Source organism: Protopterus annectens, chromosome 12.part0 (assembly GCF_019279795.1).
Source record: "Protopterus annectens isolate FY-2018-M chromosome 12.part0, PAN1.0, whole genome shotgun sequence".
NCBI classification, from domain to species: Eukaryota; Metazoa; Chordata; order Ceratodontiformes; family Protopteridae; genus Protopterus; species Protopterus annectens.
The window spans coordinates 429,299,927-429,318,067 of record NC_056746.1 but is presented as its reverse complement, the minus strand read 5'-3'; the positions used below and the strand labels follow the sequence as shown (position 1 = coordinate 429,318,067).

Genomic DNA, 18,141 nt, shown 5'->3' with positions numbered 1-18,141 from the left:
ATCAATACCCCATCACTGCTTGATTGCCTAACAATCTCCAATATTGTCTTTGTGTAAAACTGTCCTTTAAAGTGTATGTATTATGGGTCTATATCACTTTATCGAATGACTATTCAGCAAATAGCCATTTGTCGAACCACTATTAATCGAAGCCGCTCTTCATCGAATGGCATATTTTAACTAGGGGAAACCAGAGGCTGACCAACCAAGCCACCATAAAAAAAAAAAAAAAAAACATAAATTTAAAACCTACCAAGGTGGAGGGCTGTGCCCCCCACAGCCCCCTAACTAAATATGCCAACTCCACGATCGCACTACAGTGGGGAAAAGGGCAAATTCCAGATGGTGACCAACTGCTGATTTGCCCTAGTTAAAATTCACCATTCAATGAAGAGCGGCTTCGATAAATAGGGGTTTGTCTAATGGCTATTCGCTGAACAGCCATTCAATACAGTGATATAGAACTGTGTATTATACAGTGCAACCACCAAATCTGTCTTCGTATTAATTGTTTTTATAAAAGGTACACTTTAATCTATGTGCTCTAGAGTGCTACTTCCAAAACTTTCTTTGTATAGTTTTTGTAAAACGTTCACTTTGATATATGCGCATTGCACTGTGCAGTACATTCATTGTTGAACTCTTGATACAGCTCTGTATAAACGATTTTACTTTTAAAAATGTGTTGCACATTGTCTTAGTAACTTTGTATATGTAACCATGGAGCTTTCTTACCTGATAAACAAGTGTACATAAATAATAAAGCAATATAGGCTGAGGCTTTTTTTAAGACTGTACAATGAAGCTTGTTGGAAATTGTTACATTATTGAAAGGCATCTTAAGAAGAAAAAATAAACATCATTTGAAGGCAAATTTTTAAAGGTGATACCAAAGCTGAGACTGAAGAATTAAACAGAAGAAAAAGTCATCACTAAAGGTGTGGGCTCTCTCATAGTTCCAGAGTCAGAGAACATTTTATTATTAGAAATACACACAGGCAAAACTCTCCATCAGTTGAAAATTACCCAAATAGAATTTTACTAATAAAATCAATGTATTTGTTCAATCAAGCTACTTGTCACCTTGCTTCAGGTATATTGCAGTTCCACCTCTTACCCTAGCCTTCCTGCAAACCTTTTATTCCAGTAACACATCACAGCTTCTGCCCCTTGTAATCCATGTTTCTATTGTTCCTACAGTGTCAATACATGCCTTCAGTGGAACTGCATGTAGCTTTCTAAACCTTCTCCCCACGTTCCTAAGGGAATGACAGACTTTCCTTTCCATCATTTATTTTCTGCTGTTGGTTGTGCCCAGAACACTTACCTTCCCTTTTTATTCTGTTCCACCTTGCACTCACTTCGAATGCAGTTCACATTACTCTCTTTTCCCTTTTATTTCTTTCCCATGAGAAGTTTTTTCCTTAATCCTCTTCAGCTGTCCCATCTCCTAGCCCCTTTTTATTCTCCTCCACCTCCCTTTAGTAAACCTCTCCATACTTAAAAGTAAACTATTAAGACAGTTGTCTTTTTCAGTTTTGTGCTTTGACGTCTGTGATCTACACACCTGTAGAGATCATAACAACTTTGTCATACATTTTGGTTCAGAAAGTAACAATAAAGGTATTGTTCACACCTATGATTGAGACAGTAAGATGGGGATGGGAAGGTATTGTACACACCTATGACTGAGACAGTAAGTAAGTTGGGGATGGGAAGGTATTGTTCACACCTATGATTGAGACCATAAGGGGAGTTGGGGATGGGAAGGTATTGTACAGACCTGTGATGAGACAGTAAGTAAGTTGGGGATGGGAAGGTATTGTACAGACCTGTAATTGTGACATTAAGTAAGTTGGAGATAGAAAGGTATTGTTCACACCTATGATTGAGACAGTAAGTTGGGGATGGGAAGGTATTGTACAGACCTGTGATGAGACAGTAAGTAAGATGGGGATGGTAAGGTGTTGTTCAAACCTGTAATCGAGACACTAAGTAAGTTGGGGATGGGAAAGTGTTGCACAGACCTGTGATTGAGACAGTAAGTTGGGGATGGGAAGGTATTGTTCTCACCTGTGACTGAAACAGTAAATATGTTAGGGATGGGATCCCAGAAATATATATATATAAAAAAGAAGAAACTTGGAAATCATGTATTTGACCCTATTAAACCAAAAATGGATTATAAATGTCTGTCTAGGAACCTGCAGTTAACAATTATCTACAAAGTGTACCAAAAGAACTATGCAGAACACCTAGATTCAAAAGAAGGCAATTCTGATTCAATTGGGACAAGGCACTGAAGAGAAAAGTGAAATGTAAAAGGAAGTCATGTTGCATGTAGCTGCTAGAAGAAGACTATTTGTTAAAAAACAAAATCAAATCAGAATTTCTGCCGCAACACAACATGACAGTTGGATGTAGAACAAATTATTAAACAATAGTAAATACTTGGGAGGTACAGAGGCAGAATATGAATGCATGTTCAAAACATTTTTTTACTTATTTTTATTTCTGTATTTAATTTTACTTTATAGCTCTTTCATGTTTTTGTAATGTTTTTAGTAAACATTCCCAAAGGAAGGTGGCAATATCACAGGCATGCAGTAGAATAATTCTTAGGTATAAGACCACACTAGTAAGTAAAGTGTCCTAAGACTGAATCAGCTGTATATGTTAATAGTCTCAACACAGAACTGTTGCAGAGTCATTGTGAGATGACAGGTCATAATTTCACACTCATCAAGCCAACATGAGACATTTTACAGGAACTGGAAGGACTTGTTATATTAAGTTACAAATATTCAACTTAAGACCAGTGTGTTAAAATGTATATTATTCTTTCTGTTGTGTAATATGATGCTGTAAGACTAGTGTGTTAAAATTTGTATTATTCTTTCTGTTGTGTAATATGATGCTGCTCTTTGCTGCTCAGTGACTCCGGAGTAGTGAAGAAAAAACATCTAACTTAAACCTACTGTTACATATTAAACTGTAAATTAGCATTTCTGCTGTGTAATAGAATTACCTGTCTTTGCAGCTCAGTGGCACCTGAACAATGCAGAAAGAAATCAGCCTGCATTTTGTTTACAGTTATGGACCACGACTGGCTTTCTACAAACGACTTTGCTGGAGAAGCCATCATACCTCTGCATGATATCCATGGCCTGAACAAACCAACTGTCTTGGGAGGAGTGAAGAATGTTCAGCCAATGGTTCTAAGACTGACAAGACCAAAGCTCAGTGGTAAAGAATCACAAGTTTTTCCATCTAAAACATATATTCATTTGTATGATGCCATGAGCATAACAGTATCTCTACTCCACCACAATCTCCTTGCTTCCATATGCTACTCCATATTCAGACAAACTTGGGAAAAGACAAAAGTTCAGTAGATATTACAGTAACAGTATAACAGTAGATAGTAATAAAATCGAACCGACAAGTCCCAAGACCATTCAACCGTTTATTGAGTATATAACAAAAAAAGACTTAGCGCTTTCACCCATAGACTTCACTGGGCATCGCCAGCGTAAAGTATGATATCTAATTCATCCTTTTAATGCAAATGCAACACCACCCCTTCTACATAATGTCCAATCAAATTGTTCAATTCATTAATTATTTAGATACTAAAATAGATATAATTAAAACAATACATCACATACTAACACTATATTACTCTAAAACATTAATACTAACGTTAGTATAAATATACATACATAATATATCATAACATAACTAAAAACTAATGAATTTTAACTTAGATAAAATGTAATCTGTGTTTTAAAATACTGGAAATAGAAATATATTCATTAATGCCTGGGGGGATAGAGGCATCCAATCTCAACTGCCATAAACACTCTTTTGCTTCCAATAATATCTTACAGTCACCACCTTGTCATTTTGAGGAACTCGATCAATTACAAAAAATAAAAATGTTTTGAAATTTAGACACTTTAAACTGTGTGTGTATAAAGAACTCACTGACTTTTTATTTTTAATGTCCCTCACATGCTTTAAAATACATAACCTTAACTTGCGTATAGTCTTTCCTATGTAATATGTGGGACAGCTCATGCATGTGGCGACACAGACCACCATATTCATATTGCAGTTACAAAAACCAGGGCATCTAATTGTTCTCCTGTAATTATGGATAGTAACATATGGTCCATCATTAATAAACTTACATACACTACAAAAACCACACTTACTCATTTTAGACATCTTGTGAATGTTAGTGTCTGCTTCAGATTCTAATAATTCCTTTAAATTGACACCTCTACTGTAAATAAACTCTGGAGATTCCCCCAATATCTCTCTCAACTCACCATTAAACACACTTGCCCAAGTTGCCTGTATAATGGTCTTAACCTTACCTACTGTATCATTATATGGGAGTACTAATGCACCTGTCTTATCACTCACAACCATATTGTGATTGTTGTTGTTATTAACCACTTTGTTGGTGTTACTAAATCCCACTTTTGTTAAATCTCCTTTAAGTATAGGTATGAAAACAATGTTCCTTTTCTCTGTGACCTCATTACTTATTTTGAGTAATATGTCACATGGATACCCTCTCTCACATAACATATCCATCAATTTAACCATTTCATTGTGGAAATTTTCATCTGCACTAACAAGCCTAGATAGTCTCACCATCTGTCCTTTCATAATATTTGTCTTCTGGAAATAAGGGTGACAACTGTTAAAATGTAGAAAAGAATTGGAGTAGGTTTTTTTTTCCGATAGATGCTGGAATTTAATACACCATCTTCCTTATATAATAAAATATCTAAAAATTCACATTTATTCTCATAAATGTTACTAGTAAATTTAAAAAATTTTGTTGTACTGTCTAAATGCTCTATAAAATTTTGAACCCCATCCAAAGATCCTTTCCAAAAAATCAGGATGTCATCTAAAAAGCGCAAGTATAACACTATATTTGACATAAACCTTGAGGTGAAAACAAACTGTGTCTCCCATTCAGCTAAAACTAGATTTGCGTAAATGGGTGCACATCTGGCACCCATAGCTACGCCTGTAGTCTGTTTAAAATATTCTCTATCAAACATAAAATTATTTAGCAAGACCATTTCCATAAGTTCTACCAATAATCCCTGCTTCACAATATACAAATCACTGTGTCATGACAAACAATTTTCAAAAAATTCCAGTCTGACATTGTACTGTATTGTAGAAAAAAGGATGACCACATCCAAAGTAACCATTAAAAATTCTTCACTAGTATTCATTTCTCTAATTATGTCAAGACAGTGCAAAGAGTCCCTAAGGATATGTGGTAACTTCCCCAAAAAATGTTTACAACTAAAGTCAACAAAAGATGCAATAGCTTTGGTTTTGGATCCTCTTGCCGAGACTGTGGGTCTAAATGGTGGGCCATTCATATTTTTATGGATTTTAGGGATGCCAAAGATGGATGGTATATTTGGTGTATCTACCATCAAATACTGAAATTCATCTTTGGTAATAATCCCATCCATCAAAAATTCATGTAACTGCCAATCTATTTTAGTATATGCTCTATATACTTCATATCTAGACGCCCTTTCATATATTTCAACATCATTTAATAACCCCAACATCTTACATGTATAGTCAGTGTTAGACATAATCACAACCCCACCCCCTTATCTGGTTTCATAACCCGATATTGGTTAGTAGAAGTTAATTCTTTTAAACAGAATCTTTCTCCCATAGTCAAATTATCAATCAGCCCCTTCTCTGCCAATAGGCATCTTCGTATTTGTTTTTCACATAACTGTTCAAATACAAACACCATAGAATTATTCGGAGGAATAAATGTACTACTTCTTTTTAATGAAAAAACACAGTCATTATGGGGACTGGGGTGTTAGCAAAAAATATTTTTAAATTTAATTGCCTCGTGTATAGTTTCAAGATGGTTCATATTCTACCTATGTCATGATAGAACGTGGGGACAAATGAAAAACCTTTTTTAAATAATGAAAAATAATCATGTGTCAATTCCAAGGCAGTAAAATTGTAAATAGAAAAACCTCCATCCTTTACACGTTTACACTTACACTCTTGCACTAAGAAATCATCACTCTCTCCATTTGCTCTTAACATGTCACATAAATTGTCATTGTTGTGATCCAATTCATCTGTACATATAAAATTGTCCAGCATAAAATTAATCATTTGTGATGAACTGCCATTAAATATGTCCAACTGAGACTGTTGCTCACATAGTACTTGTCCTTGTTGGGACATAAAATCTTCTCCAGCACCCTCCATAAAATATATAGCCTCATTGTCATGTTCATCACTCGCTGCAAAAGTCTCCTGTGTAAATTCATTTGCAACTGATGAACCAATGTCTAGTGAATCTAATAGAAACTGTGGCTTAAGAGTTAATTGAATCTGTTGAGGACCGAAGACCTCCATTTTTTTTCTTTGACCTCTCTCCATCCCCCCATTGAATGCTTGTTGCTGTTGGCCCTGATATCAGTTCCGTAGCCGATCCGAATGTCTCAGGGGCTGCTGTTCTAAAAAAGGCCTATGGTTTGCCCTATCAGTAGCAGCATTTTCCCCTCCATTTACATTATCTGGTTGGGGCCTGTTGTTAACAAAATCCTGTCTCTGTCCATTAATTCTACTGTTAGTATTCTTGTTCACTTTAAAATTGGCATACGCCCGATTTTCTGCATATTCACAGCCGTCTCTAGCCAGTTTCCTTGGCTTTGTTTCAAGCCCTTTTTTGACAAAAACATCCATTTCTTTCAGTATTTTGTCAAACTGGACTTTGTTAAAGTGAAAGAACAAGTCATTGGCAATGCTGTTACTGAGAGTTGCTAGCTCGTCTTTAGGTTTAGCAAGCTTAGAATTATTATTGCATATAATGATACGCATAAAGTCCATACCCGTACAGTCAAACAATGCAATCAGGTCCTGATACGCCTCTGTTTCCTCTTCTATTCCCATAGGCAATTTAAATGTCCTCAGTCCCTTTGGGACCTGGTTTAGTTCGATCGACCGCTCATGAAAAACATTGTCCATTTGAAGGGCTTTAAACCTCTTCATAACCTTCTCATATTCTTGAATTTGTATACTGAGCGATCCCATACCTGTGCTGTTTCCTGTAACTGGCGTTACATTCAATGTAGGAGGAGCAAGCCATGAATCGAAGTTCCGATGCGTCTCATTGGTTGAACTATTTGAGTTAGCATCCCCTGCGTTCGTTGCAGTTCCTGCACCCGAACTGTTGACATTAAACAAACTCATGTTTCCACTAGCTGGTGGTATATGCAGCGTTTACAGTTCTGCTTGCGTACTAGATAAGGACACATTTTCCATAGATCTACCTCTTCCATTTTCATGCATAAAGCATATAATGCGTTATGATATGTCCATGTACTGCAGCAGCAACTGTTCCATGATAGCACACCCAAAAACAGCAAAAACAGTCACTGAACTTGAAGGAGCCAGCAACAACACAAACGTTCAGTAGATAAACCAGTAATAAAAATAAACCGACAAGTCCCAAGACCGTTCAACCGTTTATTGAGTATATAACAAAAAAAGACTTAGCGCTTTCACCCATAGACTTCACTGGGCATCATCAGCGTAAAGTATGATACCTAATTCATCCTTTTAATACAAATACAACACCACCCCTTCTACATAATGTCCAATCAAATTGTTCAATTCATTAATTATTTAGATACTAAAATAGATATTATTAAAACAATACATCACATACTAACACTATATTACTCTAAAACATTAATACTAACGTTAGTATAAACATACATACATAATATATCATAACAAATAAATAATAAATAAATAAAACATTTTGAAATTCAGACACTAAACTGTGTGTGTATAAAGAACTCACTGACTTTTTATTTTTTGTAATTGATCGAGTTCCTCAAAATGACAATGGGGGGGGGGTGACTGTAAGATATTATTGGAAGCAAAAGAGTGTTTATGGCAGTTGAGATTGGATGCCTTTAACCCACCGGGCATTAATGAATATATTTCTATTTCCAGTATTTTAAAACACAGATCACATTTTATCTAAGTTAAAATTAATTAGTTTTTAGTTATGTTATGATATATTATGTATGTAGGTTTATACTAATGTTAGTATTAATGTTTTAGATTAATATAGTGTTAGTATGTGATGTATTTTTTAATTATATCTATTTTAGTATCTAAATAATTAATGAATTGAACAATTTGATTGGACATTATGTAGAAGGGGTGGTGTTGCATTTGTATTAAAAGGATGAATTCGGTATAATACTTTATGCTGATGATGCCCAGTGAAGTCTATGGGTGAAAGCACTAAGTCTTTTTTTGTTATATACTCAATAAACAGTTGAACGGTCTTGGGACTTGTCGGTTCGTTTTTAAACTTGGGATAAGGTTCACATACCACGCAGAAGAAATCATCTCTACTGATCTATATCTTAAGATGTATACATCTCACTCATTAGGATTACTATAATACTGGGAACTGAATGGAGAGATGAGGGGTCTGAATGGAGAGATGATAAAATTTGCACAAAAAGAAGAGTAGTATTGTTGGAACTGAATTCATCCTCAATTCTTGGTGAGTAAGTTGTTGGAATTTAATTCATCCTCAAGTCTTGGTGAGTATGTTCATGTGGTAAACAAAATCTCACCAAGATGACACTGATATGCATACTGTATTTTATATAGCATATATCATAGACAGAGGTAGGTTAAAAAAATAAAAAAAATATAGGTGGGTACCCATGTCCCAAGACATAAAAGTGCCCAATCCTGATATACACACTGGTACCAGAACTGGAAAAAATGACAGTGTAGAATCCTCAAGACATGGAAACATTCCAACAATGGGGTTAGGCCAGACTCAGGGGAGGATACCCCCACCCCCCTGTTGTAAAAGGAAGTAGTAGTCCACAAAAATTGACAGGCCAAAAACACCAATAAAGATGACAGAGTGGACTGCTGAGGATAAGGAAGACATTATATAGTGTTACTGTTATGCAAGAAGCCCAGAATTTTCAGATAAAATATATTCAAAAAAATTAAGAGGGAATTAGAGGAAAGAAAAATACTTGCACGAGAAAAACTGTCAAAAGCATCAAATGGTAATTTGTATTCAAAAATACAGCAGATAAATGTAAAACATTGTAAAGACCAAGAAACTCTGAGTTGTTTATAAAAAGTGGTGATAGAGTAAGTGCAAAAATATGAAAAACAAAACATAGAGGTTTAGAATGTACATGGACCAATGAAATAAAAAAGAGATCTGACATGGTGCAGCATTTATGTAAAGGAGAACACCAAACTAATCAGTACAAAAAAAGCAGCTCCAAAGATGAGAGAAATACAGGCAAAGGTACCGAGATATAGAAAATTTCATAATACAAAAATAAGATCACAAAGGGGAACGAAGAACAGAGGATTAGTAAAGTAGAAGTTAAACAAAAAGAAGCTGAAGTTCCGGAATATGTGCAAAGTGAAAGATTTAATGTAGGAAGTCTAACACAGGTTATGTCACAGCATGATGGAACAATGAGTTCCCAGAGTAAGAAGAAACAGGTGGAGTGAGAGACATCTGAAGAAGAAATATGGACATGGCAAAAAAGAGATTTAATATGGTGTAATACTTATGCAAAGGAGAAAGCAAAACTAATCAATACAAAAAGCAGCCTCAAAGATATCTGAAGAGAAATACAGACAAAGGCATCCTGATATGATAAATTTCACAGTACAAAAATAAGGAAACAATGGATTAAAGTAGAAAGGATGGTTAGTAATGGAGACGTTAAAAAAATAGAAAGTTACGGATTACCCTGTGAAGTGAAGGATTTAGTGTAGAAAATCCACCTCTGGTAACATCACAGCATGATGGAACAATGAGTTCCCAAATTAAGGAGAAACAGGTGGAATGGGAATCATCTGATCACTTGTCACACAGAGCCTTCTTTAGAAAACCAGTACAAAAGTTTAATTGGAGTTGCACAGCAAGCGAAAGAGCAGGAAACAGTGGCAGCTCTGATGCAGTCAATGTTGTGGAATGGCAGGTCAGTGAGTTCCCATATGAAGGGGCAATGGATGATGCAGGATGCAGCTGAAGAGAATATGTGACAGGAAGATGATCTGGAACTTTCTGTAGCACTCCTGTAGGAAACAGAGATTAAATAATGTGCCCTCAGTTTAGAAGAAGATGACCTAAAGAAGAGTTGCTTGATTTAATAGAGATGGGCAAATATATTAAGATTGATGAAAGAAACAGATTACAGAAAGGCAATAAGACCCACATTGTTAGAAGTCTGATAAAACAGATGAACACAGTAATCAAGACTATTAACAGAAATTCATGTGATATAACATAAGTAAATAGGATGTATTTCTCTGCAGTTAAATTAATAAAAATAAGTCTTACCACAAAAAATGCAGAGCAATAAGGAAAGGAAGGGAAGATCAGCATTGATCAATTAAATTGTTACACCCAGTGACTGCAGTCTGACGTATAGAGAGGCACAAAGTCATAAAATACCAGGATTTGCAGGCAGAAATGAGGGCAGTGTGGAAGAAGGAGACCCAGACAGTTCTAATAGTAATAGGAGCAATGGGTCTCATAAAAAAAATAAAAAAAAAATTACATTCATATTTAGATATTCTACCAGCACATGTAACTCCATATGAATTACAAAAGGAGTCAGTTCTGGATACATTGCAGGTGCTGCAAAAAGCACTTTTGGCTAACATCAGAGATTGAAACAATACTAATTTCATGAAGTTTAACCATACTTTGACGTAGTAATAGGGTCCATTCACATCATGGTACTTGAAACCCAAAAGACTTGGATAAATTAAACCAAGGGGAACCACCTTTTCATTAGAAACATTTATACAAGAAGCTACTCTCAGTGCAGCTCTCTCTTGTCTGAGAATGCAACCAACTGGGACACTAAAATGCTGGATCACCACTGCATTGCAATCTGAATGGATCCAATGTGGATATGACTGCTTCATTTAACAACAAACACTCATCATTTTAGAGCGAATCTAAAATGATCAAAAATAAAACAAAACCTATATTTTTGCAGGGGACAAGCCCCCCCCCCCATGCACCCTTTGCAAATAAAACATACCATATCTGAGATCACATAAATTTCAACACATCAAATCCAAGATCATGCAACAGTGAGGTAAGATGATATTAAGCATACTAAATCCCAGACCACACAACAGTGAGGTAAGGGCAAATTAAACATACCAAATCCCTGACTGTACAACAGTGAGGTAAGATCAAATTAAACATACCAATACCCATATCGCACAACAATGAGGCAAGGGCAAATTAAACATAACAAATCCCTGAATGCACAACAGTGAGGCAAAATTAAATTAAACATACCAAATTCCAGATCTTACAACAGTGAGGCAAGATCAAATTAAACAAACCAAATCCCTGACTGTACAACAGTGAGGTAAGATCAAATTAAACATACCAATACCCATATCGCACAACAGTGAGGCAAGGACAAATTAAACATATCAAATCCCAGAATGCACAACAGTGAGGCAAAATTAAATTAAACATACCAAATCCCAGATCTTACAACAGTGAGGTAAGATCAAATTAAACATACCAAATCCCTGACTGTACAACAGTGAGGTGAGATCAAATTAAACATACCAAATCCGAGATCACACAACAGTGAGGTAAGGGCAAATTAAGCATACCAAATCCCAGATCACACAACAGTGAGGTAAGAGCAAATTAAACATACTAAATCCCAGATCGCACTACAGTGAGGTAAAATCAAATTAAGCATACCAAATCCGAGATCACACAACAGTGAGGTACGGGCAAATTAAACATACCAAATCCCTGACTGTACAACAGTGAGGTAAGATCAAATTAAACATACCAATACCCATATCGCACAACAGTGAGGCAACGGCAAATTAAACATAACAAATCCCAGAATGCACAACAGTGAGGCAAAATCAAATTAAACATACCAAATCCCAGATCTTACAACAGTGAGGTAAGATCAAATTAAACATACCAAATCCCTGACTGTACAACAGTGAGGTGAGATCAAATTAAGCATACCAAATCCCAGATCTTACAACAGTGAAGTAAGGGCAAATTAAACATGTCAAATCCCTGACTGTACAACAGTGAGGTAAAGTCGAATTAAACATGCCAAATTCCAGATCTCACAACAGTGAGGTGAGATCAAATTAAACATACCAAATCCCAGATTGCACAACAGTGAGGTGAGATCAAATTAAACATACCAAACCCAAGATCTCAAAACAGTAAGGTAAGGACAAATTAAACATATCAAATCTGAGATCGTACAACAGTGAGGTAAAGGCAAAATCCCTTTCCCCACTGCAACAGAATTAAATACTACAGGCTGCCAGCAAAAACTACATACAGAATAATGTTCACTCATATTTACAGATTCAAAAAGCATTCACTGTTTTGACCTGTAGCTATATATGAAAAAAATATACATATATATAAAAGCATGCAAACATTCTCCAATAAAGCACATAAATAGCAGTTTGCTGAGGTATGCATCCCAGATTTGTGTTTTGAACACTGTATGAAAAATATCCAACACTTGCAGACATAAATCCCTTTGTGTTTTTCATCACATGAATGTAGGGTAACTTAATGGGCAGACACTTGTTCTATAAGCTGATATCTGAAGGGTGAGTGCCCCTGTGATTGCTATTATGCTTTGGGGAAGTTTAGACTTAATAGACTACTTACCAGACTGCTATATTCCAAGACAATTTTGAAAGTCCATATTGAATTTTATGCTTCAGACCCTTGTCACAGTGCTGTACGTAGGCTTATCTGTGCATGTTCACTATAGGAAGGGAAACATACATATTTTTGACTGAATATACATGCATACACAGTAAATATAAAATGAAAAGCATTAGCATGGATTAACTAATGGGCTCCACAAAAGTAAAGGTGGGATCTGTCAGCCCCATGACTAAGTCGTTTGCTTTAGTATAATCAGTAGAAGGTAGTATATAACACAAGTCACAGTCTGCAGGAAGGTTCAGCTAATATTGTTTTCTTCTTTTTTATAGCAAAACCTATACAGAAAATGCTAGAAGGGCGAACAACAGACAAAGATGCACAAGACTTTGTCAAAAGGCTGAAAGAAATGGAAAAGTCTATGGGAGATGATATCTAATCTCAACATGTAACCATAAAAACTATGTAATCTGCAAACGTTGTAAGAACTGAAAATCTATTTATAATGCTTTGTTTGTGGGACTGTCATCCCCACATTATTTTGGCTGTTACGCAAAGTTGAGACGATATTTTGTGCTTATAAATGCTTTATACATTTCTTTTTCGATTAAATAAGAACATCTGCATTGCATCATGCTAACAGCACTCTTTACACGCAAGAAGCAGGCTTGGTACAAATAAAAAATGGGCATGCCCGTATGGTGCAGTGTTAAAAAAGGTTAAACACTGAATTTAGTTTTGTGCTTTGAATTCAAAATGTTCAGTGTTACTTAACATGCTATTATGACCAAAAAGCCCAAGAGTATTAGCCTGTGATGATCTCCCTGGATAACAGCTCAGACTGAGGGAATGTCACTGCCTCCTGCTGAGAACATCTGGGCATCAAGATGTTCTGAACCTTGTCCTGTATTCTGGCATTTCATTGTACTGTTCTGCAATGTATGCACTTTGCACCTTATCCATGCCAAGGGAATGCCAGTAAACAAAATACTGCACCTCTTGTATCAACTTTGCAATTTTTGTGCATTTTAAGCAGCTAAATTTCCCCAGTGGGTATAGCCCCTTTTACAAATTTACACATTATACTTAATATGAAAATGTTATTGCAAACTGCAATATATTAAGGATATTTTTTATTTTTTAATTATGGGTACAGTGGACTATGTCTGTAGCCATTGGTTATGAACTTTATGCCAACATTTGAAATACATATTTTAAAAGTTGTTTGCTCAAAAAATTTGCTCTGAATAAAACTTAACTGTTTTTATGTATTTTTAATGTTTTATTATAAGTTTTCTTAATACTTGTTTTAGATTTCTACTTAATGTGCATACATGTGTAATATCTATGCTTAGCAGACGTGTTATACTTAAACAGCTGTATATCTTGTTTGGTACATGTATGAACTTTTTTATGACACTGGTTGGCAAAGTGAACATGAAAACTCTGATTTATTGTAACACTGTTAAACAGCAGACAACTACAGATACAGAGACTGAATAAAGCTATCAGTGGTAGCAGTTCTGAATCCTTATTTTAAATGTGTAGAATTTTATTTTCCTTATTTTCCTTACATAATGAACCCTATCTATACATCTGTGACTGTCTAATCACCATATATGTATATTTTATCATAGTACGAATCATTTAGGCTAAGAGAGGAAAATGTCCACAAGTGGAATGCTTAGTGAACAGACCTGATCTGCTATCATAAACATGAACTGACACAGCATAAAATGATTGCCTTGAAAAAGATATCTCCATAAATAAATCACAGAACAAGTACTTTATCTCCCTTTGTTATTATGTTGCCTGTATACATGAAAGTGAAGTAAAGCATAACTGTTTGTTAACTAGCAGTTAGGTAATCTTTTTCTGGTGCCTTCAAGGCAGCATATAAATTTAATAGTAAAAAGGACTAGCCCAACAGTATATATTCCCAGGATTCATTAAAGGGCCTAGCATGAGCCATATGGGGCTCATGCTAAAAAGTCCCTATTCCCATGACATGCCAATTTGTGATTTAGAGACATGTTAGCCATAATGTGGCAAGACTATTAGCTGAGTTGTGTCTCTGAATTGCATTTAGTACCACAACATGCAGATCAGTCTCGATAGTAAACTACTGCTTGTGTAAGCTGTGGCACCCCCTCCCGTCAGTCTCTCATGCACACAAGTTCACAAAACATGAACACACACACACACACACACACACACACACACACACACACACACACACACATACCACAGTCATTGTACCTGTCCCTGACATGTTTGCTCACTGGCATCCTTGCTGTTAAGGAAATGTAGTTTTAAATATATATTCCAGGTGTCTGGTGTTCCCCCAACTCCTTGATCCCAGTACTGATGTGCGTAACATTAAGGCAATGAAGTTGCAAATGTACGTCTGGTGTCTGGTGTTCCTCAACCCCCAGATCCCTCTACTGACGTTCTTGCCATTAAGATAATGTACTTCTAAATGTGTCCTTGCTGTCTAGTATTCCTCACACCACCCCCAATACCATACTGATGGCCATACCATTAAGACAATGATGTTGTAACGTATCTCGTGTAGTGGGTCCCCCCCATCCCCTAATCCCTGTAGTGTTGTCAGTGCCATTAAGGGACTTATGTATATGGTATCCTTAACCAAAAACAATCACCGATACTGATAAAAACAACTAGTAAATCTCACTTCAGTATCGTCAGGCACCACTGAATAAAAAAAATATTAAATGTATTAAAATGTACAAACTTCTTTTTATTAACGTTTATAATTGAGCACCTTCATACTCATCACGGGACTTCTTCAGAATCCTCGGTATCTAATGAGGCCCCACCCTATGATCCTCGCAGTACTGTTGCTGACACTAAGGCACTTAAGTATATGATATCCCAGGTGTCTAACGGCTGTCCGTAGTCCCCCCAATCCTATACCATAGTCATGGCAGGTGGCTGAACTGTTTTTTCTACCATGTTCTATACTGTGATGTGGTGAAGACAGACATCCTGATCGACACGACTGAGTGATTTCTTGAATTGCTCAGCATGTAGATGCCTTCCTGAAGGTGATTGTGATGGAGTGAGCTCATGGCCAATTAGCATATGCCTCTCTCCTGGGTCGCCTCATTAGCATTCAACATGGCTGGAAGGCCAGCCCAATGCAGTGCTGCACATTTTCACGCTAGAGCACCATGCAGTACAATGTTAGAGCAGTTGCTGAATCAGAAAAAGGTTTAACACGTTGCAGTACCTTAATGAATCCTGGCCATGGTAATAGTCTGCCACCATGCAATACAGAAATCATTAATAGGACCAAGCAAATATTTCATGGCAAATGTTAGTCGGTTAAATTGTTTTAAGCCACTTGGAAATATGAATATATACCACAAATAATGGTAAATCAGTCTTGTATTTATTTCTGTAATTATTAAGCTTAATATCTACAAACAACATATACATTTTAAAATTATTTAGTTGTATTACTTGAGTGTAGTAATGGTTTTAAGAAGCGTATTTGCTTATTCATGACATGAGTCATTTGCATGTATCCCATGGGCTTCCACTACAGGAGGTTTAAGGTATTAAATGGTTAAGACTCTAGCTTTGCTGGGTCCTCATTGTAGTTTTTACTGAATAGTTTGTGTGATCTTTTTTATTCTTTGCTTTGGATGCTATTTAGGATATTTTGCAGGCACCTTAATGTTTTCAGGAATTAGACTTGATATTAAGCTCTGTTCTTCTAAAGTATATCAAACAATCCACTAATATTGTACTGGCATGCCTACAGCTAGTGAAGTTTGGCCTTATTAGTTTGGACTTACCCATAAAGACTTAAAAAGAGAAAATAGTCTAGGCGTGTAGAAACTGAACTGAAAAAGTGATATGTCTTTAAAGGATCATTTGTAAATATCCCATGGGCCTCCACTACATGAAGCTTAAATTAATACTCCATGTCTTCAAATGAAGCTTGGCTGGGTCTCTCATGCAGGTTTTCCTGAACAATTTGCGTGAACTCTTTTTCTTTATACACACACACATACATATACACATATATATTCTGTAGACGAGTAAAGCATCTGAGATCACCAGTCTTGATAAAAACAATACAGATTTTTATATACAAGTTAAAATATAAATAAGGCAGCTTCTTCCATTAAGCACTAGTCTTTGTAAAAGAAATCAGTTTATTATATACAAATGAAAATAAGGCAGGTTCTTCTATGCAAAACAAAGTCTTGTGGTTAAAAGAAAAGCATGCAATGTACACTTAACTCAGTCTTGTACTCCTAGGAATCAGATTCATTTGGCAGAAACAATTTCCAGCCTAAATGTAGGCTGACTGACAAGTCCACACCACACAAGACAAGTATTAAAATTATGTAGCTACTTTATTAATAAAGACAGTTAAGCACTTTTGTCCCATAGTACTTTATCAGAAATGAAAAAAGTGCCCATAGCATAGATAAATACAACATAAATCAAAAAAAAAAAAAAACATGTAGTCAAATCCATCCAGTTGCTTACAGCATTCAGTTAATGCCTGTTAAATATTTAATTAATAACCCTATATTAAAACTGCCATGTCTTTAAATGCAGCTAATAAAATATGTTTCTTAAAAATGTTATAAATCCAAAATAGATATAAAATCAGTGAATCAATAAAACGATGTGTAATAAAGATATCAAAACCCGACCATTTAAAATGAAAGCTTAGCAGCACATAATTTTAAGATACTGTTTAAAGAAACAGAGTCATTTAAGCTTGGATGTTCATTTGCATTGAGTTTTGGCTGCCACAGCTGTTCACAGTATTTGAGGGTATATTCCCAAGGGCCACCCCTTGGGTTTTGTATAACATGCTATGAACACTTTTTCAGCTCTGATGAAGTCCTATGGGACGAAAGCACCTAACTGTCTTTATTAAAATATCTATATCATTTTAATACTTGGGTTGTGTGGTGTGGGCTTGTCGGTCAGCCTAGATTAATTTGGTTTGTGTTTGTTTGGCTGAATTGCTCGGTTTACTCTGGTTTCAACAATTTCCAGCTCTTCTCAAAGGTGTTTCTTTAGTGTGGATGATGTTCTCTCCCACAGCCATGCACTGAACACAATATTAATATATATATATATATATATATATATATATATATATGGCTCTAGGACTGCTGAACGAAAGTTCAACAGTCCGAATCCACTATCACCAAACACACTTTAGCAAAAGTGCTTTCACCAAAAAAGCGCTTTCACTAAAGTGTGTTACAATAAATAAAAAAACACTAAATTAATGTTTCTTAAAAATGTTATAAATCCAAAATAGATATAAAATCAGTGAATCAATAAAA

The 18,141-nt window shown here is 35.7% G+C and overlaps 1 protein-coding gene across 2 annotated transcripts in view; it reads left to right on the top strand.

Moving 5' to 3' along the window:
• Positions 1-14,330, top strand: part of BAIAP3 (BAI1 associated protein 3) — a 2,552,914-nt gene extending 2,538,584 nt beyond the window's left edge. For both annotated transcript variants that reach the window (XM_044089547.1, XM_044089546.1), the window contains exons 33-34: positions 3,041-3,246; positions 13,129-14,330. In XM_044089547.1, coding sequence (XP_043945482.1) covers positions 3,041-3,246; positions 13,129-13,235 — 313 coding nt within the window. In that variant the 3' untranslated portion in view covers positions 13,236-14,330. The remainder of the gene's footprint in view (positions 1-3,040; positions 3,247-13,128) is intronic.
• The last annotated feature ends 3,811 nt before the right edge of the window (positions 14,331-18,141 follow it).